General features: G+C 61.7%; 8 protein-coding genes across 8 annotated transcripts; 4 read left to right on the top strand and 4 right to left on the bottom strand.

The window, feature by feature from the left end:
* Positions 1–1,689: 1,689 nt before the first annotated feature.
* On the top strand, positions 1,690–3,757 carry VTJ83DRAFT_6548 (uncharacterized protein; the record flags this gene model as incomplete). The annotated part of the gene is made up of 3 exons (XM_071013271.1): positions 1,690–1,759; positions 2,232–2,294; positions 2,457–3,757. The coding sequence occupies 3 exons, from the start codon at positions 1,690–1,692 to the stop codon at positions 3,755–3,757; spliced, it is 1,434 nt and encodes a 477-aa protein (XP_070864175.1).
* Positions 3,758–4,099: 342 nt separating this feature from the next.
* On the bottom strand, positions 4,100–5,498 carry VTJ83DRAFT_6547 (uncharacterized protein; the record flags this gene model as incomplete). Its single annotated transcript, XM_071013270.1, has 2 exons — positions 4,100–4,930; positions 4,986–5,498. 2 exons carry the CDS (start codon positions 5,496–5,498, stop codon positions 4,100–4,102), a joined length of 1,344 nt encoding a protein of 447 aa, XP_070864174.1.
* A 1,644-nt stretch (positions 5,499–7,142) lies between these two features.
* Positions 7,143–10,913, top strand: VTJ83DRAFT_6546 (uncharacterized protein; the record flags this gene model as incomplete). The annotated part of the gene is made up of 2 exons (XM_071013269.1): positions 7,143–10,141; positions 10,199–10,913. 2 exons carry the CDS (start codon positions 7,143–7,145, stop codon positions 10,911–10,913), a joined length of 3,714 nt encoding a protein of 1,237 aa, XP_070864173.1.
* A 1,362-nt stretch (positions 10,914–12,275) lies between these two features.
* VTJ83DRAFT_6545 (uncharacterized protein) lies at positions 12,276–13,645 on the top strand (the record flags this gene model as incomplete). The annotated part of the gene is made up of 2 exons (XM_071013268.1): positions 12,276–12,821; positions 12,983–13,645. 2 exons carry the CDS (start codon positions 12,276–12,278, stop codon positions 13,643–13,645), a joined length of 1,209 nt encoding a protein of 402 aa, XP_070864172.1.
* A 397-nt stretch (positions 13,646–14,042) lies between these two features.
* Positions 14,043–14,989, bottom strand: VTJ83DRAFT_6544 (uncharacterized protein; the record flags this gene model as incomplete). Its single annotated transcript, XM_071013267.1, has 2 exons — positions 14,043–14,537; positions 14,642–14,989. The coding sequence occupies 2 exons, from the start codon at positions 14,987–14,989 to the stop codon at positions 14,043–14,045; spliced, it is 843 nt and encodes a 280-aa protein (XP_070864171.1).
* Positions 14,990–16,008: 1,019 nt separating this feature from the next.
* On the top strand, positions 16,009–16,892 carry VTJ83DRAFT_6543 (uncharacterized protein; the record flags this gene model as incomplete). Its single annotated transcript, XM_071013266.1, has 4 exons — positions 16,009–16,024; positions 16,406–16,596; positions 16,677–16,771; positions 16,868–16,892. The coding sequence occupies 4 exons, from the start codon at positions 16,009–16,011 to the stop codon at positions 16,890–16,892; spliced, it is 327 nt and encodes a 108-aa protein (XP_070864170.1).
* Positions 16,893–17,796: 904 nt separating this feature from the next.
* On the bottom strand, positions 17,797–20,187 carry VTJ83DRAFT_6542 (uncharacterized protein; the record flags this gene model as incomplete). Its single annotated transcript, XM_071013265.1, has 1 exon — positions 17,797–20,187. The coding sequence occupies one exon, from the start codon at positions 20,185–20,187 to the stop codon at positions 17,797–17,799; it is 2,391 nt and encodes a 796-aa protein (XP_070864169.1).
* A 564-nt stretch (positions 20,188–20,751) lies between these two features.
* On the bottom strand, positions 20,752–21,806 carry VTJ83DRAFT_6541 (uncharacterized protein; the record flags this gene model as incomplete). Its single annotated transcript, XM_071013264.1, has 2 exons — positions 20,752–21,402; positions 21,462–21,806. The coding sequence occupies 2 exons, from the start codon at positions 21,804–21,806 to the stop codon at positions 20,752–20,754; spliced, it is 996 nt and encodes a 331-aa protein (XP_070864168.1).
* Between the last annotated feature and the right edge of the window lie 286 nt (positions 21,807–22,092).

Raw genomic sequence — 22,092 nt, 5'->3', positions numbered from 1 at the left:
TTTCTTTTCATTTTGAGGAGAGGGGGGGGGGGGGGGGGGAGAGAGGGGGGGGAGTACAAGACTAGAAAAAAACTGCACGAAATGCCTCCGCTCTCCGGCCAAAGCCGTAGAGACGAGACGGTCGAGAGCCGACAGGCTGGCAAGCAGTGACGAGTGCCTGGCTTTGCCTGGCATTCCCGCTGTTCGCAGCTGGTGAGCGGGAACAGGGAACAAGGGTGGCTGCTGGCCATGCGCTGCACCCCACATCGGCGGCGGCGGCGGCGTGGTGGTCACGGCAGGCCGGGAGAAGCCAACTCGCGGCGAGAACTCCCGTCGGGAGGAGACAGACCTTCATGGAACGACCTGAAGGGCGGAGGCGGGGCGGGGCGTCCCTGGCGGGGAGGGGAGAAAGACGCACAAAGACCCGAGACCCCAAGAAAGACGCAACCTGACGTGAACCTCAAGCCAACGAGCCCCGCCCCACGAATTCCGGGGCGGACCTGCCCGGATGGCGGGACCGAGCTAGCTGCCCACGTCCTTCCTTCGTTCCAGGCTGAAGGTTGACGAGAAAAGAAGAGAGTGGAGCCGTCTCCCGTCCCTCCTCCCACCTTCCACCTCCATGCCGGGAGCCCTGAACCTGCCCAAGACGTGGGGAGCAGGAACCCGATCCCAAGACAGCGTTTTCGTCCGCTGCTGGACGGTGTAAGTCATGACATGCAGGCCATCGGCCCCGGGAGGTCGCACAGCCTTTGTACCCCTGGCTGGAGACGGGATGTCTGTCTGCATCCTCCGCCACAATGTCCGGTACCGACCTCCCATCCTCAGGCAACCAAGGCTGCATCTTATGGTTGGCGGCGTCCGGGTGTGAGGACCGTCGTGTCCCTGACGGAGCCTTCTCCGTGCTGTACGGTACCGTACTGCACGGCGTAATAAACGGCGGGGCAGCCAGCTCGTCCAGCTCCAGCCGGCCTACGAGCTGGAAGCCGGGCTGGACTTCAGCTCGCTTTGCCTCCTGGCTCGGCACCCAAAGCATCACGCGACGGCGGGAGGCTCTGCGGCATCCCACACCATCCACCCACGGCGACATCCCTCATCTTCTTCGGACCACCTCGGACAGGATTCCTGTGTTCCTGTGCCGTAATCAGCGCCGTCCAACCCACATCGCCTCCACCGCAGCAACAACGACCCCCACCCCGCTCCGGGGACAGGACCGCCGGCGCGGGGCACCAAAAGGAGACGGACTCGGCGTTGAGACAAGCAACCGGCCGAGGGGTCCTGGCAACAAACGGGCACGAAGACGGACATCGGAATTGGGTCTGTCACTGACCGGCACGACCTGGCCATCTGTCTCGAATTCGGCGTTGGGGACGTTTGGGATCGCCGCACGCCTGGCGCCAGCCTCGACAACCAGGTCGTCCAGGGCTGCCTGGATATAACTACACCAACGCTTCGGGACTTGGTGCGCCCATCATTCTCAGCTCGGCCACCGCGATGCTTCTCTAAGCCCGACCTCTACCGCTGCCTCCTCCTCCGCCGTGACCACCGCCTAACCCCCCCCCCCCGCACCGCTGCTGCACGATACAACTCTCCGACCCACAATCTTCTTCTATCATCCACCGTTGTGCCGGCCGCCTTGTGTCGAGCACGCGAGACCAAGCGTGGGGAAGCCCTCCCTGCTCTGCGACACAGCAACCCAAAACACAGCACAACATGAGAATGGAAGTCAATGTGCATGTGGAGGAAGATGCCGCAGAGCGGTACTCGTACCTCTTCCCTATCGGTGAGCCCCCGATGTCTCGCGTCGTCTCACCCAACCGTTGCACCATGTGTCTGAATACCGCCATATCGTTGGTCGGACTCTCTTCACGACACCACACACCCCCAGCCGCCACGCTACGTCCTCCCATGCCCCCCTGCACTTGGTGATGTCTCCCACAAAGCCACAAAATGGTCCACTCCGCGCGGGACTCACGGGATGTCTTCGCTTTCGGGTCAAGCATCCTCATCGATGGCATGTCCTCGCGCTGTCCAGGCCAAAAAATCGTTTCCATCTGTCAAGCATTCAAGGCCCCGGTCAGGACACTTCCTCGGAAGACGCCACGATGGGAGTGTAGGAACACAAGGATCAACACACACCGCATTGACTCTTCCACGACATGAACATCCTGGAACAACCGCTGCCCATGCCTCTGTCCCACGCGCGTTCATGCCTTTTCCGTCACCAGCACGATGCTGACCAAAACTGCGTTTAGGTTATAGCAATTCCTCCGAGTGCGGGTATTGTCATAGGACTCGCAGTGGTCAGTCCGCAAAACGTGAAAGTTCCTCCCGGCATTCGCCCTTGTCCTCCCCCCCCCCCCCCCCCCGCCCACCCCCCTCTCTCTCTTTCTCTCCATGCGCATAACCGCTTCGCTCGACGCCTCGGTGCCATGACCCCTTGACCCCCGCCCATCGCCCATCTAACCATCCGTTTACAGGCTTTTCTTACTACGCCATTGCGACATCCCTGACGCCAACCTTTTACCAGAAGCTTGTCGATCGTTGTTGGAGGCGTTCGGGTACCCTTCTCTACCGGCCCAACCAAAAGCACTCATGCTGTCCTCACTACACCCTCCGTCTCGACTCGGCCGCGTTCAAGCCGAGCAAGGCCCAGCGCCAAGCCATCAACCGCTTCAACCGCCACATCATCGGGCCCACGTATCCTAGGGAAGCCGCTCGGCGGCATCCACGGACGCGCGCCGAGGCACGACGGAGACACAACGTCTTTGACCTCGTCGAGAGGATCCACGAGCCCGAGACCGGGGTGATCAAGACGCCACCGGTGCCAGACCACGTCTTCAAGGTCACCCTGGAGCCCGATACCTTCACCGAGGAGAAGTACGCCGTCTTTGAGAACTACCAGCGCATCGTCCACCGGGAGCCGCCCGACAAGATTACGCGCGACGGCTTCCGCCGCTTCCTGTGCGACTCGCCCCTGGAGCGCGGCAGCGTTGCGGGATCGGACGGCCGCCGCCGGCCCGTGGGCTCGTTCCACCAGTGCTACCGCATCGACGGACGTCTTGTGGCCGTTGGCGTTCTCGACCTCCTTCCGGACTGCGTTAGCGCCGTGTACTTTTTGTACCACGAGTCCATCCACTGGCTCAACCCGGGAAAGCTGGGCGCTCTGCGCGAGATCGCCCTGGCCCAGGAGGCGGGATACCGCTGGTGGTACCCCGGCTACTACGTCCACGGGTGCGCAAAGATGCGCTACAAGATCGAGTACAAGCCCCAGCAGGTTCTCGATCCGGAGGATCTGGCTTGGTACCCGCTCGACGCGGAGGCGCTGGCGTTGTTTGACAAGTCACACTACGTCTGTTTGTCGAAACCTAGACCGCACCAGCAGCAGCAGCAAGAAAAACAACAACAACATGAAACTAGCGGCCAGGCAGCCGGCCCTCCCGGCAGCTCCCCCAACAGCCAAGATACCACCCGCACCACGGACAACGACGAAGAAGCGCAAGAAGAGGAGGAAGACGAAGAAGACGCCTTCCTCCTGGCCAGCAACATGCCCGGCATCCCCACCCTCGCAGAGATGGAAGCTCTCAACATGGACGGTCTCGTGCTCCGCTCCGACTTCTCGGATAACCTGATTCTTGCGTCGCAGCTTGTCATCTGGGACACGGAGCGCGTCGGACAGTTTGGCACGCTCAAGTCAAGGATTGCGGAGCTTGTGGCGGCTGTTGGGCCGGACTTGATGGGTGAGATTTGCGTGGATTTCCGGAAGAGGAGGGCGCACTGAGCTTGAATCTCTTGGAAGGAGTCCGGACGCCTTGGGGAGAGGCTGTTGGTTTGGAAGAGGAGCCAGAATGGGAATGGGGCTGAAAGTTTGTAGACAAGGGTGTGTGTGTGTGTGTGTGTGTGTGGATGAATGGATGGATAATGCTTTATTTTCTTTTCCTCTGCAAGTCATGGTGGAGATTCCTTGCGTGGTTGGGACTCGATAGAGAGACCGGCGGCCTCTCTAAGCGTACCGCTCACCTAGAGCCTAGAGCACACACGCCTGCCTACACGAAACGAACACACCACCGCGCCACATTCCACCTTTTCTTTTTTCTTTTTTTTTTTTTTTGGCCCCCTCCCATCACAACCCGCTCCTCAGCTTCTGCAACTGGCTCAGCAATCCGTACGCGCCTCCATACCCCTTGTCTGCCTGCGCGGCATCCGCGTCCGCACCACTTCCGCTGCTGCCAGCCGCTTTTGCCCCCGCTTCGCCTAGCCCCTTCACACTACCGCTTCTTGCCCGCTGCTGTTGTTGCTTCTGCTGCTGCTGCTGCTGCTGCTGTTGTTGTTGTTGAATTTCCTTTAGCAGCTCCTTGTGCCTGTCCTCCACCATTCGCGCCAGGCTATCCACAAACTTGGCACGCCCCTTCTCCTCGGCCGTGCCCTTCCACACGGAAGCGAGCTCCTTGAGCTGCGTAACCCGCTTGGCCGCGTCTTCAACGCCCTTGATGGGGTCGACGGCACCACCGCCGCCGCCGCTGCTGCTGCCCGAGGGCGGCTGGAGCAGCGCGGCGATCTCGTCGCGCAGCTTCTGCAGGGTCTGCTGGCCCTTCTCTTCCAGGCTCGGGCCCGTGGCGGCGCCGCTGCCGTCGCCCGTGGGGGTGTCGGGCGGCGCGGGCGCCGAGACGGAGAGGAACGAGGACGTGACCGAGACCTCGCTGGGCGGGAAGGCAAAGTCCATGGCGTCGCCAAAGGTCTTGACAACCTCGTCGAGGCGGGCGCGGACGAGGGTGAGGGTGCGGAGCTGGGCGATGTAGGGCGGCTCGTCAGGGACGGTGGGGGGAGCGGCGGCGGCGGCGGCGGCGGCGTTGGGCTCGGCGGTGCCGGCAGGAGGGTGGCGGTCTGCTCCGGCTGCTGCTGGGGCGGCGGCGGGGACCGAGGATGGACGCGCGGCGTTGGTGGTGGGACGGCGCTGCGCCATGGCTGTCGGCGGCGGTCGTCCTTGGCTCGAGGACGGCGTCGCGGACGCCGTTGGGGACGAACCTGGCGATGTCGGCCTCCAGGGCGTCGGTGAGGGTGTCGGCGAGAACCACGGTCTCGCCGCGCAGAAGCTCTACCTCGTAGGCCAGACGGCCGCCGCTGCGGAGGATGTCGTTGGTGAGGTCGGTCAGGGTGTTGGTGAGGCGGGTGGTGTGGGCGTTGAGCTGGGTCACGAGGGCCTGGGCCTGGGCGGAGAGGTCGGCCAGCGGAACCGGGGGTTTGTTTCCCGAGGCGTAGCCCCCAGGACCCTTGGAGGAAGACGATGACGAGGAGGAGGAGGAGGAGGAGGAGGTCTGTAGTGGAGGGAGGGTGGCGTTGAGATAGGCGGCAGCGTCAAACGATGGACTCAGAAAGTCCTGCAGAAACGGGTCGGCGACATGCTGGGATCGGGCCTGGACAACTCTCCTTGACTGCTGACGTGCATGCGCGGCGATGCTCCGTGTGGCCGATGCAGCGCTGCTCTGTCGCCGACGGGTGGGTTGGGAGTCCCAGGCCACCATGAGAGGCAAGTTGTGGGTAAGGTCCCTGAGGACCTGAGGGTGAAAGCGAGACTGAAAGTGAGAGTGAGAGTGAGAGTGGCCTAGGTATCGCCAAGGGATGAGCTCGTTCCTTGCTGTGGTTCCCCGTCCTTGTTGCCCCTGCTTTTCACAGTCCGTCCTTGGGTATTCTTTGGGGCTTCTCTGATATAAAATGGCAATGCCAATTCTCCTGCAACAAAACACAAATTGACAACACCCCACTGAGCTGCTTGTCTTGTGGTGGTTGCCGATGTCGAGGTTGAATGAACCATGGCCCCAACCAGGTCAGGGAAGCGCTGCTGTTGCCAGGCCCAGGTGGGGCTGGTGGACTCCTCTTCGCAGGGAGGATGACAGCTGCACACAGCTGGTGAGCGTCCCCTTGCACTGACACAAGACCACCCAGACAACGCCGGCTGCGCAGCTGTTGGGCCAGCGTCGGTGGTTGTTCTACAAGGTGCTTACCAACCTTGATTGAGGGTTTTGTTTTCTTCTCGGCACTTTGCCATGACCATTGCAATGCGTAGTCAATCAGGACGACCTGGTCAGCATGCATAGTACCAGGCTTAAGACCTGCACAGCAAGATGGGGGGTTCAGGCTGATGGAAGCTGGACGGGCCATCGGATCCATCTCACAGAGCTCCGTTCAAGGGTGTGAACGAGACTCCCCCCCTGGGCCTTCTGCTTCACTGAGGAGAACGTCAAGCCTCTTGTCATACCTCAGACAGCGGAGGTACCTCACATACCCGAGGTACCATACAGGGAAGCTTTACTCGCAGACACGCTTTGGAGTTTCTGGAATGCAGATGGCTTGTGTCTTGATTCCTTCTTCTAATCGTCCCTCCAGCCTCGCCAAGTGCTGCTGCTGCCTGGGACTCGCTCCGTTGGCCCCCACCTCCTTGGATCCCAAAATACCTTCTTCCCATATGGATGCGGGAGGCAGGTGAGGTTGGTGGCTAATTCCACAAGTCCCTAAGATGGATGAATCATGCCCAGGAGACATTGAAAGTTGCGTTTCCATGGACCGGAAGCCTACCTGAGCCACCCGTTTGCCTGCTTGCCCGGCACTGTCAGGTACCTAGGCAGGTAGGGAGGTCCCTTTTGTTTCACCATCAGAGAGAGAGACCGGAAATGCCCTTTGAAGTACCTCCTTACCTTACGCAGCCTGCAGTCACACGGCTTCAGCTCCCAAGCTGCATCTCATCTTTTCCCTGCCTTCCCATCCCCGACACCTACTAGTACACCAGGCCGCTTCAAGTTTCCTTGGGTCCTGTGCGCTTACTGCCATCCTGAGTCTCCAAACCGCACAACTGCGGTGCTGTTCAGCCTTGTCTCTTGGTTCTTTTTCGATTACCTTACCCACCCACCCTCTTTCATCTCTGTCGTCCCACCACCTCCATAGAACTCTCTCAAACAACCTTACACACCATCCTTACAGTTCTCGTGGGTTTGCCCGCCAGGCTTGGGGTCGACTGGTCAGACAATTCATAGGCATGATCCAAGAAGGGAATAAGCCCAACAAATGTCCTTCAAGAGAGCCTATACAACCCTCCCCCCCCCCCCCCCCCCACCTATTCTCCGACCTCTGCCCAGTTCTCCATCCATCCATGAACGCAACAGACAACAGCCATGGGATTCAAGAACTTTCAAGCCGACATTTCTGTCGCGGCTCAGCTAGCCACCACAGGCTCCGTCCCCGGTGTCCAGAGCATCAACAAGGGCGAGGCCGACGGCGAGGTCACCATCGCATACCAGCATACCAGTCTTCCAAACCCCGTTGTCATCCAAGCCCTTGCTCACGATATTAAAGAGTATCCTGACGGCAACACCTTCTTGCTCTGGACCAATGATCCCGAGCCCCCACAGCCCGTGGTTGCCGCCATTGCCTCTGCCCAGGATTACCTCTCCGGATTGTCGGTCTCCGACATGGCGACTCTGCTTGCACATCGCCTCACCAGGGCACTCGCGGACACGCTTGACGAGCCTGTTTCCCCGACCCAGGTGGATGACGAGGACGGAGACGACTTTGGCGCTGCTTTGGACGACGAATACCTTTCCGACGACGACGATGATGACGACGACGACGAGGAGGAGGAACAAGAATTCGGTCTCGGGCCTGTCGCATCCACCCTTTTCGACCCCTCGAGCGCGGTCCTGGGCAACCAGGATTTGGCCCTGCGACGCATCAGATGGGACCTCCGCCAGGTGAGAAAGGCTGGTTTCAGGGTCGGACTCCTCGACGGGTTTGGAAAAACGTCAGCGTCCGGGTTTGTTTCCATCTCGGTCCGCATCAACAAGCTTGGCCTTTCGGAGCAGGCGATGGAGGCATGGGACGTCCAACCCACCGACTATGCCGTCCTCCTGCTTCGCTTTACCGGCACAACGTACCGCTCCCTGGAACGCCTTCTTGAACTCGCGGCCGACGAGAACGACGTCCAGTTCCGCTTTGGCAAATGCAACCGGTACAAGCCGACCCTGCGCCAGGCCACCAGCGCGTTTGTTGACCGCGGCCATTTCTCAGCCGACGACTCCCAACCCGAAAGCCCGACCGACAGCGATGTGGCGTTTGAGAAGCTCCTCATCTCCAACTCGATGGACTCGTTCCTGTGCCAGAGCTTCATTTCTCTCCTCAAGATCCGCGAGGAGCACGGGCTCGACTGGGAACAGGCCAACGAGCACCTCCTGAGAGCGAGGGGCCTCTTCGACTCGGGTGATAAGCTCCCTCCCGGCCCGCAGAAAGGCACGGCACCGACGTCCCAAGACGGCGCTCCGGCGCCCGAGATGCAAAGGGTCTTGGATCCCGACCATCTGTTGGAGAAGAGGCCATCCCAGGAGCGTAGCTTTCCGCTCGTCGTCATGCAGTTCGCCTTGCGCTACTTTGTCAAGTGCACCGAATACTGCCTGAGGTGTCACCGCCGGCTCGACAAGGACTTGGAAGCCTTGCGCCCCTACGTCTGCTCCAACCCGTTGTGCCTCTTCCAGTACGTGGCCATGGGGCTCGGTCCATCCGTCGAGCACGAGATCCTCGCAGAACCTTACGTCGTCGACCTCTTGGTCAGTCTTTGCTACGCCGCCACCCAGGAGAATCCACGTCAGGTCCCTCACAACCCCTCCGCCAAGAAGCCCAGCCTCCCGATCCGTACTCTCCCGGTAGGCCTGCGGCTCAAGGTTCCGGACGTGCTGGGGGGAACCAAGCCGGCGCGCGCCCGGCTCGCCAACGACTGCACCCGCCTCGTTTTCGACGACGTGGGGATCTGGGGCTCGGTCAGCAGGCGCCTGGCGCCGGCTCAGTGGCTCGCGTTGCGGAAGCTGACGGGAACGTTGCCCGTGATGCAGCACGCGCGGATCCTGGAGGTGCATGGAACTTCCAAATCCGTCACGATCCAGATGACGTCCAAATCCGCCCTGCCAGCGGGAATAGCAGACCCCGTCGGCTATACCATGCCGCCGCCGTTCGGCCCGTCCTCAGGTCCCGCGGTCGACAGCCTTCTCCGGTGGTCCGACGGCGAGGTCGTCGACGTCTTCCCCTACGACACCGACTTTGATGACCTGGATGACGCCAGGAAGGGAGTCGCCATGCGCATGGTCCTGGACACGCTTCCGTCGATCCTCCAGCTCGAGGAATGGCTCCTCGGCCATCCAAACAGGAGCCTCCGCTTCCTGGAGCACGTCTCCCCGGCGGCGCTGTCGCTCCTCACCTGGATCGTGGGCTCGAACCGATCCTGCATCTTCCAGATCGAACGGTCGAGGAATATTCCTCGGGCGAGCCTCGCTCCACCGCTGCAAGGGCGAGACAAGCCCGCAGGCGGGCCGGCTCCCAAGGTCGCTAGAAGAGGCCGGAACAGGGAACACGAGCGAATACTCGGCATGGATGGATGGGTGCAGTTCCGCTTTGCGCAGGGCGCACCCGACAGGGAGCTGCGGTTTCGCCGGGCGCTCCGCGAGGTCGTGGGGCGTAAGGGCACCAACGACCATCCCACCTTCTTTGCCTGGCACGGCAGCTACCTGGGCAACTGGCACAGCATCATCCGGACCGGCCTCGACTTCACCGAGATTTCCTGCGGTCGCGCCTTTGGCCACGGCGTCTACTTCAGCTCCCAGTACAACACCAGCGCCAGCTATGCGATGCTCGGTCATCCGTGGCCCAACTCGGACCTCAAGATCGACACTTGCATGAGCCTTGTCGAAATCATCAACGCGCCAGAAGAGTTTGTCTCCCGGCGCCCGCACTTCGTGGTGGCCCAGGAGGATTGGCATCAGTGCCGCTATCTGTTCGCCCGGAGGTCTCTGGCATATGGCACGCAAGCCACCCCCGCGTTCCCGTCCGCGCAGGGGGGTTCGGGTGGTCCCTTTGTTCAGCAGCCGCCGGATCTCCAGGTGTACGGCGTGCGCGGCGTACCCCTTCAGATCCCCCTGTCGGCGATGTCACAACGAACGGCGGTCTCCCAGGGCTCTTTGCCGATCCGCGCTAAGCGCAAAGCTCCCGAGACGGGAAGCGACGATGATGACACAGACGACGGCTTGCTGTTTCTCAGCGGCGACGAGCTCGAGATTTACGAGGATGCCCTGCCGACCCAAATGCCGGCATCGCGCGCCTCGGGGGAGCCCGTCAAGCAGGCCAAGCCCGAGTACGCGAAGCCCCGTCCAAGCTTTGTGCCGAACCAGGCTAACCGCTGGGTTGACAGAGCTCCTGCTCCGGCGCCGGCTCCAGCTCCAGCTCCAGCTGCCGTTCCGCTGGCCGTGACGACCTTCCAGCCCGATGCCGTCGACCTCTCGTCCATCCCGCGCCTCCAACCGCCGTCCTTTGCGACACCCTCGGCAACTCGGTCCCTGAGCGTCGAGGTCAAGAAGCTCCAAGCAACCCAGGCAACAAGCCCGCCCCACGAGCTGGGCTGGCACATCGACTTTGACGGCCTGGCCAACCTGTACCAGTGGATCGTGCAGCTGCACAGCTTTGACCTGTCCCTCCCCCTCGCCCAAGACATGCAGGCTGCCGGGATTGCCTCGATCGTCCTCGAGCTTCGCTTCGGGCCCGACTTTCCCTTCTCCCCGCCCTTTGTGCGCGTCGTTCGCCCGCGCTTCCTTCCCTTCCTGGAGGGCGGGGGCGGGCACGTCACTGCCGGCGGGGCCATGTGCATGGAGCTGCTCACGGCCACCGGGTGGAGTCCCGTCACGAGCCTCGAGAGCGTCTTGTTGCAGGTGCGCCTGGCGCTGTGCAGCACAGAGCCCAGGCCGGCGAGGCTCCACCCGGGGGTTCGAACCAAGGCGACGCGAGGGGCCGCGTCCTGGGGCAGGGGGGACTACGGGCTTGGAGAGGCGATGGAGGCGTACGCGAGGGCGGCGGCGACGCATGGATGGGTGATGCCCGAGAAGTGGAGGACTACGGCGGCTGGTGTTTAGGGAGGAAAAGGGGGGGCGCTTCTTCTGTTTGCTTTCTCTGGGATGGTGATGTAAATGGGAATGAGAGAGAGAGAGAGAGAGAGAGAGAGAGAGAAGAGAGAGAGAGGAAAAGAGGGTACATTGTGGTGGTCAGAGTCTCGGGGGTATTCGCATTGCTACCGGTTCGTTTGTTGGGATGGCCGTGATGATATTTGCAAATTCGCGACAAGAGAGCATTTGCTTTCTCACAAACACAGATTCAGGATGGCACGCATGGCACAAGAGAAGCATGAGCAGAGTGGATGTGTGTCAGAGACGGGACTGGAGATGAGCAGCGAGGATGGCGAGACGAGGCGGTTGGTGGGTACCGCACCCGACTGTCCCACCATGCCAAGACTCGAGGTCAGATTGGGACGGGACCTGGCGTATCTTCAGCCATCCGGGGGGGGGGGGGGGGGGGGTAGGTATTGAGGGGCATGCGTTATTTGTATGCTTCGGTTTTATTGAATCCTTGACAGTGTTATCTTGAGGTATTTTTTTAATTGACTGAATTGCTCAGGTCGAGCGGTGGTGCGGAGATAACAGAGGTCAGATTCATGTGTGATGCTGTACCATCTCAGTCAGACTTACAGTATTCTCGTCGGCTGCTCAGAGCTGTTCTCGAGGTCTAGGTCTTCTCTTTGCAGGGTAATGTACCTTACCTTACCCCCAGGTGCCAAAGTACCTAGGTACCCAGGGCAAGCCAGCATCGATAGAGATCCTAACGTTGCCTCCAACTTTGCCCATTGATTTTTTTTTTTTTGGCGTCTATCGAGTGCCATAGTGAAACCCGGGAGAGCTGCCCTGCTTCTTTGATTTCAGATTTCACAGGGCAGGTTAGGGGTAGGTACCTGAGTTAGGCGTACAGATGGAAAACCGGCGCACGTCAGGTATGCACGTGTAATCGTTACGTTTCGTTTCGTTACGTTACCGACCTTCCCTTGGGACCAAAGCGAGGTGAACGGCGGCGGGTCTCCACCAGCTGCGCCCAGCCTTACCGCCCCACGTCTCTCAGCTCTGCCAAGACCTTTCAGGTGGCCCCTCACCTCCAAAATTTCGGACCGTATCCCCAAACAAACAAAGCAGCCACCGCCCCAAGGAACAGACAGCGACAGAGAGCTTGGATCGCCAGACGGGAGCCTCCGTCTTGTCCAATTGAGCGACCAACTCCGTCGAGACGACTCCGCCATCACCACCCTCATCGCCCAGACCAAGGTGCAAATTCCTACCCAAAAGAAGCAAAGACAATCGACATAGAACAAAGGCGACGCAACACAACAACCCACACAACAACCCACACCCGCAACCGGCCTCTCTCCTCCCCAAGCCAACAAGCCGCCCAACATGGCCTCCACCCAACACCACCCTTCCCACGTCCTCCTTTCCCCCGCCGAGCTCGCCTACCTGCACGACTCGCTGCTTCTCGTCCCGCCCATCCGCCCCGACGGCCGGGGGCCCAACGACTTCCGCCCGCTCGTCGCCGAGACGGGCATCCTGCCCGGCGCCAACGGCAGCGCCAGGATATGCTTCGCCGACGGCACCGAGGCGATCGCCGGCGTCAAGGCCGAGGTGGAGAGGACGGCGAGGAGGGCCGGGGACGATACCGTGTTCCTCGAAGAAGGGGGCGGGGAGGCGGGCGACGAGCGGGAGGAGGACGGGGAGGACGGGGAAGCGGGGCCAGGGGCCCTCGGGGAGGCGAGCGGGAGGAAAGGCGAGAGGAAGGGCGAGGCGGCGTGGGTCGAGCTGACGGTGGAGATCCCCGGGGTGAGGGACGACGATTCGGGGACGGTGTTTGTGGCGGCGATGCTGAGCGAGGCGCTGCTGGCGGACGGGGAGCTGGTGAGGAGGTTGTGGATTAATCGGAGGTTTCATTGGAAGCTTTACATTGATGTGAGTTTTTTTTTTTTTTTTTTTTTCTTTTTTTCTTTTTTTTTGGAGGGGGGGGGGGGGGGGGGGTTCTCCTCTTTCTCGGAGACGCAAAAAAAAAGGAAAAAAAAAAAAAGAAAAGAAAGGGGACAGGGGAACAAGCCGCTGACCAAGGAGTGACGCAGATCATCCTCATCTCCCCGCCGCTATCCTACCCGCTCCCGCTGCTCTCGCTCACGACGCACCTCGCGCTCCTCGCGACCCGCCTGCCGCGCCTCAAGTCCGAGGGCGACGAAGACCCCTTCTTCGACGACGACTGGGCCGCCGCCCCGTACCTGTTCCCGCGAAGCCCCAGCCGAGGCCGGCCCGCCGCGCGCCCGCCCATCACCCTCCTCGTCATGGCCGTCGGCAACAACATCCTGTTTGACCCGTCCAAGGAGGAGCTCGCGGTCGCCGACGTCGCGCTGGCCGTGTCGGTGACGAGCGGCGCGTCGCAGGCCGGCCCGGGAGGGAACGCGGCCGACGCCTCCGGCCCGTCGCAACGCTCCCTCCGCCTGCTCTCGATCCGCACCATCGACCCGCCCTCGCGCCTGACGCCCCCGGGCGTGGCGAACGCGGCCAACGCGGCGTACGGCGCGGCGAACCTCAACAACCTCGGCAGCAGCGCGCAGCAGCAAAAGGCGGCCGAGGCGAGAACGGCCGAGACGGAGGCGGTCGAAGGAGTGTGGCGGGCGCCCAGGGGCGGTGCCAGCCGGGCGGTGCTCGCAGCGCTGGTGGGTAAGGTGTTGGAGAAGGGCGGGGTTGTGGACGAGGTGCTGGATGCGCTGGAGGCCGTCGACTTGGGCTAGGTGCTTGAGCAAGTCATGCGCCAGCTGGTTGGATGCGGTGTCGTGGCGACGGGCCGTAGGGGATCGAAACCGTCATGCATGGATGGGATATAGAGCGGGGTCCATGGAGCGGGCATTTTGCTTGTGTTTGTTTGTTTTTCTTTTTGTGTCCCCATCAAACGCCATCGCCATCCTTCCCATCCGTCATGTCTAGGGTATTGTACAGAGAGCACCGTGGGATCATGCCCCACCCAGCGGTTATGTACAGAAGCATCCATCTGCCTCCATCATCATCATCATCATCACCACCAGCAAGTGGTTGTGTAGTAGGTAGGTGAGCCAAGGGACCTTGCGCCGGGCCATCATCGCTACGCCACGCCGGCCAGGCGCGCAGCCCCGCTCCTAGAGCGCATCTCCCTTAAAAGATACCAAACCGCTTGTTCTTCACCTTGTCCACCGCCTCCTTCTGCTCTTGCTCGCTCAACCTCCTCGCCCCGTGGGCGTGGGGGGCCTCCGCGTTCCCCACGACCGTCTCCCCTTGAGCAGCAGCAGCAGCAGCAGCAGCTTCCGCAGCCGCGTTCACGGGAGAATTGTCATCCGCCGCCGCCGCCGCCGCCTCGGCCTCGGCCTTCGTCTTGGCCAGGGACTGGTTGAACAGCCCGACCTCGTCGGGCAGGCCGTGGGCGCGGCGGTAGAGGCGGCGCTTGGCCACGTCCTCGACCTCGCGGGCGCGCTTCTCGGCGATGCGCTCGGCCTTGTGCGTCTCGTGCATGCGGATCACGTCGGCGAGGGCGCGGGCGGACAGGATGGGGTGCGACACGAAGTCGGAGGCGGCGGGGAGCAAGTCGGCGAAGGGCGAGGTGCGCTGGAAGTTGAGCACGAAGGTGTAGATGGCGAGGGAGGTGAGGGTGCCCTGCGGTAGACAAATTGTTAGTAGACTTTTTTTTTTTCTTATTCTTTCTGGGGTTGGAGAAGGGAAAGACGAGGAGGGGGGAGGGGAGGAGAGATTCAACGTACGACGGTGATGACGACGTGAATCCAGCGGCTGTGAAGGATCCGGTGGGCTTGCGACCCCGGCGCCGGCGGCATGCCGGGGTATTCGCGGACTTCCTGGGCGGCCTTCTCCTCGGCCGAGAGATCGCCGCCATAGTGGCGCGGGGTTTTGCGGGGCAGCCGGGAGCCGTGCGACGGCGGGGTAAAGCGCTCGGGCTTGGCCAGGACCTTGGGGGGTGGTTTGGTGGCGCTGCTGGAGCGGCGGAGGAGGAGGAGGAGGAAGCGGGGAGCCGGAGAGGGCCGCCGGCGGAGCAGCCCCGTGGCCTGCCGGAGGAGGTGCCGAGCTGGCGGCGTTGCGGCCGGCGACGCCATGGTGGAGGGGTGAAGTGTAAAAGATGCTTGCGTTGCGAGCAGACGTGGAGAGGGTCCGGGGCCTGGATGTGGGAGTCGGGGAAACCAGGTCTGCACAGTATGTGTGGGCTTTGGGGGTGGGCAATCGGCGTCGGCCGTAGGCGGTGGTGAGGTCGGCTTCGGGGCTCGGCGGGCCGGAAGAGGTTCGGACACAGGCGCACACGGTGCGGCTCAATCGGGAGCCGTACGAGTGGTCAACAAAAAAAAAAAAAAAAACAGTCTAGACAAAAGGTGACGTGATGCAGATTGGGCGGTTTTTTCCTGTTCGGGGTTAGCCTCCTTCTTGGCTGCTTGGCATTCTGCGTACTAGTGTAGTAACGTTATGTACTGAGTACTGTGTATAGTAGTCCGTTTGCTCAGCGTCCATACGAGGTACGAACCAAACGCTTCAAAGCGCATACGTCAGGCTCAGGGTTGGAGGGTCTGGGTTAGGTTCCGGGTTCCAGGTTCTGGGTTCAGGGCTCCAAACCCAGCGAGAGAGCTCAGCCCCCCGTTCAACCCTCGAGAAAAAGCCCCAGGGTCGGATGCGAGAGAGCCGACCGCTCCCGACTTTGCCCGCCCTCACTGACTAACGGTTGAGCTGCGATTGGTCCGTCTTTGACCGCAAAGTGGATGACGTTCCCCGGTCTCCACCACTAGTCTTGGGAGGTTTGGTGGCATGACGCGACCTTGGCAGCTCAGGAACGGCTGTCGCTGGCTGACAACCGGGCACTGGAAAACCGGGATTCCAAGGCCAAGGCAAAATTTCCGGCGCCGAAAGGCTCAGGCGGCCTATCAGCCTGCCACAACTTTTTTTGTTGTTAACACGGCAGCTGGTCCTCGAATTTTTTTCCTCCCTCCCTTCTCCCCTTCTCCTTCTTTCCCACCCGCCAACTCGACCTTCTTTTTGCCCACATCGGCTTCCATCGACGTACCCTCGCCCGTCTACGCCTCCTTGTTTAGACACCACCCTTTTCTTTAATACCACCCAACCGCCCAAAATGCCTTTCGCTCCTGGTACGTGCCCGTTCTGCCGTCTCTGCTCGTCCCGGCCGCCCGCGCCTCCCACGGCCGGACGGAGCCATTGAGGTCCCCCCAGCCGCTCTTGAGGTTCCCCCCTCGAACGGCGTTGGGCCCCCTCCATGGCCCGTCCGTCTCTGGAAGTCACCGCGTCCTTGGCTCTGCCCGATCCATCCCGCCGTCAGCCCTCGGCGCAGTCCTGAGCTCCTGCGCCATTTTCCCTCGCCGGCCTTTCAGCTCTGCCAACGACCGGCATATATGGGGCGCCGCAACGAGCCACGGATGCGCCGCAGCGGCCGTGGACGGACGGGGCGAGACGTTGGTTGCGTCCACCAAGAACGCCGCAAGCTAACACGGCTCTCTTTCCCCGCTCCCTAGGTGACGCCAAGAAGGGTGCCAACCTCTTCAAGACCCGGTGCGCCCAGTGCCACACCGTCGAGAAGGACGGCGGCAACAAGATCGGCCCCGCTCTCTACGGCCTCTTCGGCCGCAAGACCGGCGCCGTCGAGAACTACGCCTACACCGACGCCAACAAGCAGGCCGGCGTTACCTGGGATGAGGAGACTCTGGTACGTTGCCCGCCGACGCTGACTCGGCACCGCCTCTCCGTCTGGCCCATCTTGTCTAACCTCGCTCTTCTTCTCTCTAGTTCAAATACCTCGAGAACCCCAAGGCCTACATCCCCGGCACCAAGATGGCCTTCGGCGGTCTCAAGAAGGAGAAGGACAGGAACGACCTGATCACGTATGTCCCTTTTTTTTTTCCCAGGCTTGCTCTGCTCCACTCGCTCCTCGGCAGCAAAAAGGCTAACATGGCCCCCCTCCCTTTCCCTCCTTACAGCTACCTCAAGCAGTCGACGGCTTAAGTTTCGGGCGCTCCCGGGACATGAAGGCCTTGCTCCATCCTTGTTGTACCACCACCTGCCCTTTTTTTCCCTTTGCCTTTCCGGCCAACACAGGCGAACGAAAACGAGTTTCTTTTCACGGGGCGTTGCGGGGTTGAGGAAGAGGAAAGGAGCGGCATATCCAAAGAAACGCAAGAAGTGGGTGGGGGTGTTTGTCCGTTTGTCCTTTCCTTCCATTAGACGGTGGGCAACTTCTCCGAGGCGGCAACGGTACTCCTCCGAGATGCCGGAAACCCCCCCAACCTCACAACCTACAACGATACCATCCATCAACCACCACCACCACTTTGTACTTGTACCATAGAGAAGAAAGGCGGGGGATGGACGGGGGGTTAACGATGACGAAAAGGAAGAAAAAAACCGGAACTGATCTCTACTAGACGATGTTGTGTACGTATTTCTTGAGTGTTTGCTTATGACCCGTGCTGTTTTTCATGGGGCGGGTGGCGAAAAAAAAAAAAAAAAAAAAAAAAAAAAAAAAAAAACAAATCTCTGCTCTCTCACTTTGCATGGCCGTTTGACTTGGTGAGCTGCCCCCCTTGAGTTGAAATGGACAGGCCATCCATGCTTGAGTGGGCGGTGGAAGCCATGGAAAGGGGGTTTTGTTGATGCTTCATCGAGGGGGTGTTGCACCGTGAACCACGCGAAAGGATGGGAGCAGAGCCAGGGTCCCAAACATGCCGGACACGCAAGAAGAGGTCATGGAGCCGAGGTGGCCTCTGCGCCTTGATTCATGTGTAGCCTGGCAAAGGTCCAGCCAGAGGTTTTGCTTCTAGAGGGTATCTCAACCCCATCCAGCACGCCCAAAAGATATCCCCCGTTCACACGCTTGAATTGAAACCGCAACGCACGCAGTCCTCCCTCCCTACCCGTCAAACACGTACTTCTCGGCATCCTTCACGCTAGGCTTCACCTCGTCCAGCGCCCTCTCCCAGTCCTCCATGGTGATGACGGGGTCGATGGCCGCCACCTTGGCCTGGCCTTCCTTTCCGCTGTCGACGCCGAGCCGCTGCGTCAGGTACACCCTCTCCAAGCAGGCCTGCGCGGCCGCTTGCATCAGGTTCCCGAGGTCGGCGCCCGAGAAGCCCGTGCACCGCAGGTCGCGGGCCACCTTCTCCAGGTCCGCCTCGGGGACCTCGGGCGCCGCGGCGGCGTCGGCCATGGCGACGTCCCCGTCCTCGCCGGCGGCGGCGGCGGCGGCGGCGGCGTCCCGCCGGGCCTTGGCGACGGTGTTGCGGTAGATGGTGCGGAGGATGTCGACGCGGTCCTCGGCCGAGGGCAGGCCCACGTAGATGCTGGTGCCCAGGCGGCCCGGGCGGCGGATGGCCTCGTCGATGATGTCGGGCCGGTTGGTGGCGCCGATGACGTAGATGCCCGAGCGGTCGCCGACGCCGTCGAGCTCCGTGAGGAGCGTGTTGACGACGCGCGCGCTGGCGTCCGACAGCGAGTCGTCGCGCCGGGGCACCAGGGCGTCCATCTCGTCAAAGAAGAGGATGCACGGCGCCGACGACTTTGCGCGCGCGAAGAGCTGGCGCACCGCCCGCTCCGACTCGCCCACGTACTTGTTGAGCAGCTCCGGGCCCTTGATGGAGATGAAGTTGGCCTTGGACTCGTTGGCCACGGCCTTGGCGACGAGCGTCTTGCCGCAGCCCGGCGGGCCCCACAGCAGGATGCCCGCCGCCGGCTTGATGCCCACGCGCGAGAAGAGCTCCGGGTTCTTGATCGGGCCGATGATGGACATCTCGAGGCGCTTGCGCACCTCCCCCAGCGCGCCGACGTGCGCCCACGTCGTGTCGGGGATGGTGCTGAAGCCCTCGCGCTTGGAGGCGGGCTGCACGCGCGCGACCGCCGCCCGGAACTGGGCCATGGCGATGCGGCTCTCGTCCCAGGGCGCCGTGCGGTGGGATTGGAGGAGGACCCAGTCGCGCTGCTTGGCCGAGGCCGAGGCGAGAAAGCCCGGGTCGCCCGCCTCGGCGCGCGCCTTTTGGAGCAACGCGTCGAGCTTGCCGCGGCAGCTGCCCGAGACGGCGGCCTTGACAACGTACTGCAGATCGCTGCCGACGTAGCCCGGCGTCAGCTTGGCCAGCTCGCGAAAGTCGACGTCGTCGGCCAGGCTGAGCTCGCGCGTCAGCGACCGGAGGATGTGCTCGCGCGCCTTCTCGCTCGGCATGCCCATGTCGATCTCGGCGCTGAAGCGGCGGCGGATGGCCGGGTCCAGAAAGTCGGGCCGGTTCGTGGCGGCCAGCACCACCACGTTCTTGCCCAGCGGCGTCTGCTGCTTGATGCGGTCCATGCCGCTCATGATCTCGGCCACGATGCGGCCCTCCATGCCCTTGTTGGCGCTCTCGCGGCGGCCCGCGATGGCGTCGATCTCGTCGAAAAAGACGAGGCACGGCGCGAGGCGGATCGCCTCGTCAAAGACGTCGCGGATGTTCTTCTCGGACTCGCCCGACGTGCCGGCCACGATGGAGGGTGCCGACACGGGGATGAAGGCGCAGCCGATGCTGCCGGCGACGGCGTGGGCGAGCGTCGTCTTGCCGCAGCCCGACGGGCCGTGGAGCAGCACGCCGTTGTCGTAGCGGTAGCCCATCTTTTCGCACGCCTCGCCGGCGCAGAGCGGGAACCAGACCTCGTCCAGCAGCCTGTCCAGCGTGTCGTCCACGCCGGCGATGTCCAGGATGGACACGCCCGTGGGCGGGCTGCGGTCCACCTCCTTGGGCGCGCCCTTCCGCTTCTTGGGCCTCGGCTCGCCGTTGGGCTGGCGATCGGCGGTCCCGGCGGGCGTCTCCGTCCCCTGGGGACCCGCGGTGCTTTCCGGGGGCATCGCGTCCGGCGTCGCAGCGGGTGTGGTGGCAGCTGCGGGCGTGGTCGCCGAGCCGGAACCGGGGGCGGGTTTCTCGCTGGCAAAGCCCCACGACTTGGCGATCTGGCGGTTGAGCAAGTTCTGGTCGCGCTCGGCTTTGGCGGCTCTAGCGCGCTCCTGGGCCTCGAGCAGATCGTCCGAATCTTCCTCCTCGTCCACCTTGACCTGCTGCTGGCGCACGGCGAGCACGCGCTCGATCGAGTCCTCTAGCGGGCGCTTCTTTTGACGGGCGAGGCTCGAGTTGGACCGCTTGATGGCATCGTAAACGGACCCGACGGTGAGACGTGGCCGGCGCCCGGTATCGTCCTCCTGCTGCTCCTCGAGCTTCAGCACGACTTGGTAGACGTCTCGGTCCAGGCCTAGTCTCAAGTTCACTTGAGGTCGCCGTGACATGGTATCATGGGGTATACACAGAAATCTTTGAAAGAAAAAAAAAAAAGAAACCGAGATGGGATTTTCAATTAGAATCTAAGTTCAGAAGATACCCATTATGAGAATCTCTGTGATTTTCGTTTCCTTGTTGTATTCGGTTCACAAGAGTCTCTCTCACTCTGACGTTGACGGGATGGGGGATGATGGTGATGGTGTGTGTGTGTGTGTGTGTGATAGAGAGAGCATGAGGAAAAAAAATCGACCATGAAAGTTTGCTCACGTATCTTTGTAACATACCGTATCAGACAGTGAGTTTCCGTATTTCAAGGCATACGAGAGAACTCCCGCACGGTCTCGCTGTACTGTACTGACTCCACTCAGAAACCCGACGGTTTGGGTCGGTCCATCGCTTTGACTTGCGACATTGGCGAGTTGCCAAATCCAGAAACCCTCTCAGCAACCCCTTCGCGGCCCAGCATCACGTCAATAACCTGACCTCTCTAGAACCAGATAGCCACTCAATACTCTATCCAAAAAAGACGTTTTTGTTTACACATCAACTCGGATCGGCCCTGCTTTCTTCTTCTACTCCCACCTCTCGGCGACCCCCTCGCCGCCAAAGCACTCGTCCAAGACATCCCGGGCCGTCATCCTGGCCTCGGGAGAGAACTCGCCCATTCCCCTGAACTCGAAGACCTGTTCATGGTGGGCCAGTTTTCCGATGGCCCCGTGGATCTTCTTCTCCCGCTGGATGTTCCCCCACCCCGCCATCTTGTGCCGGAAGTTGTCCAAGTCCAACAGCCACAGCACCGTCACGTACAACGCCCACACGTCCGACTTGTGTGACGAGTACCCCGAGCCGTACGCCTCGGGCGCCCGGTACCCAAAGGTGCCGCAGTGCTCGGGCTGATTGGACTCAAACTCGCACAGGCCAAAGTCGCCGAGCCGAAAGTGGTAACAGCTGACCGCTAGGACTCCGGGGTAGGAGCTCCGCAGTGAGCACGTCGTCGTGTACAGGATGTTGTCGGGCTTGACGTCGCGGTGGACGAGGCCCAGCGATGCGAGATGGTCCAGGGCCTGCAGCATCTGATGCAGCACGCGGCGAACAAGGTTGCGCGGCAGCGGGGAGGGCGCCGACCGGGCCAGCGTCTTGAGAGAACCGTCCATGAGTTCCAGGCCAATCACCACCCGGTTGGTGTCCCAGCCGGAGGAAAAGAGAAAGCGAATGATGTGCTCCTACGGACAAGAGAAGTCAGCCGAGCCTCTACCTGTGGGGACGATGAAGAGAGGCGGACGTGATCGAGCTTAGGGAGGATGTGGCCCTCGCCCTGGGCCGTAGCCCGGCGAGTTTCAAACCAGCATGAGTCCGCGCGGCGCGGGACCAAGACTTTGAGGGCGATGCAGTCACCGGTCCTGCGATGGCGAGCCTTCCAGACCGACCCAAATCCGCCGCTCCCTAAGCAGCCAGTGATCAGGTACTCCTCGTCGTGGTGCGCATAGTGCGTGAGCATGTTGAATTGGGCGACTTTGGTTGGCTCTTCTGGTGCTCTCTTGCCAGAAAGTCGCATCCTAAGGAGTGCTCCTACAATCGTCTGAGTCGAGGCTCCAAAACCCATTGCCCCATAATATACATATCCCATCCACGAATAGTCCCTTTGAATGCTCCATCCTCCTTCTCATGCCCCCATCGAAGCATCTCGGACCCCCTTCAAACTCTTCCATGCATCACTGTCCACTCTCCTAGCCCCCTAGCCCCGGGAGCACGGCGACAAACCCTCCTCGAAGTCGGACCACCCGGTGGTCCGGTCTACAAAGAGCCGATAATCCGGCCTGGCACAGTCCGGGTCGCCCCGGGCCCTTCGGCGCACTTACCCGTATGCCCCGGTGCTTCATCTATCCCAGTTCGTACTCTCTGACCTCCCCATC

This window comes from Remersonia thermophila, chromosome 6 (genome assembly GCF_042764415.1).
Source record: "Remersonia thermophila strain ATCC 22073 chromosome 6, whole genome shotgun sequence".
Classification (NCBI taxonomy): Eukaryota; Fungi; Ascomycota; class Sordariomycetes; order Sordariales; family Chaetomiaceae; genus Remersonia; species Remersonia thermophila.
This window is presented reverse-complemented; position numbering and strand designations above follow the sequence as displayed.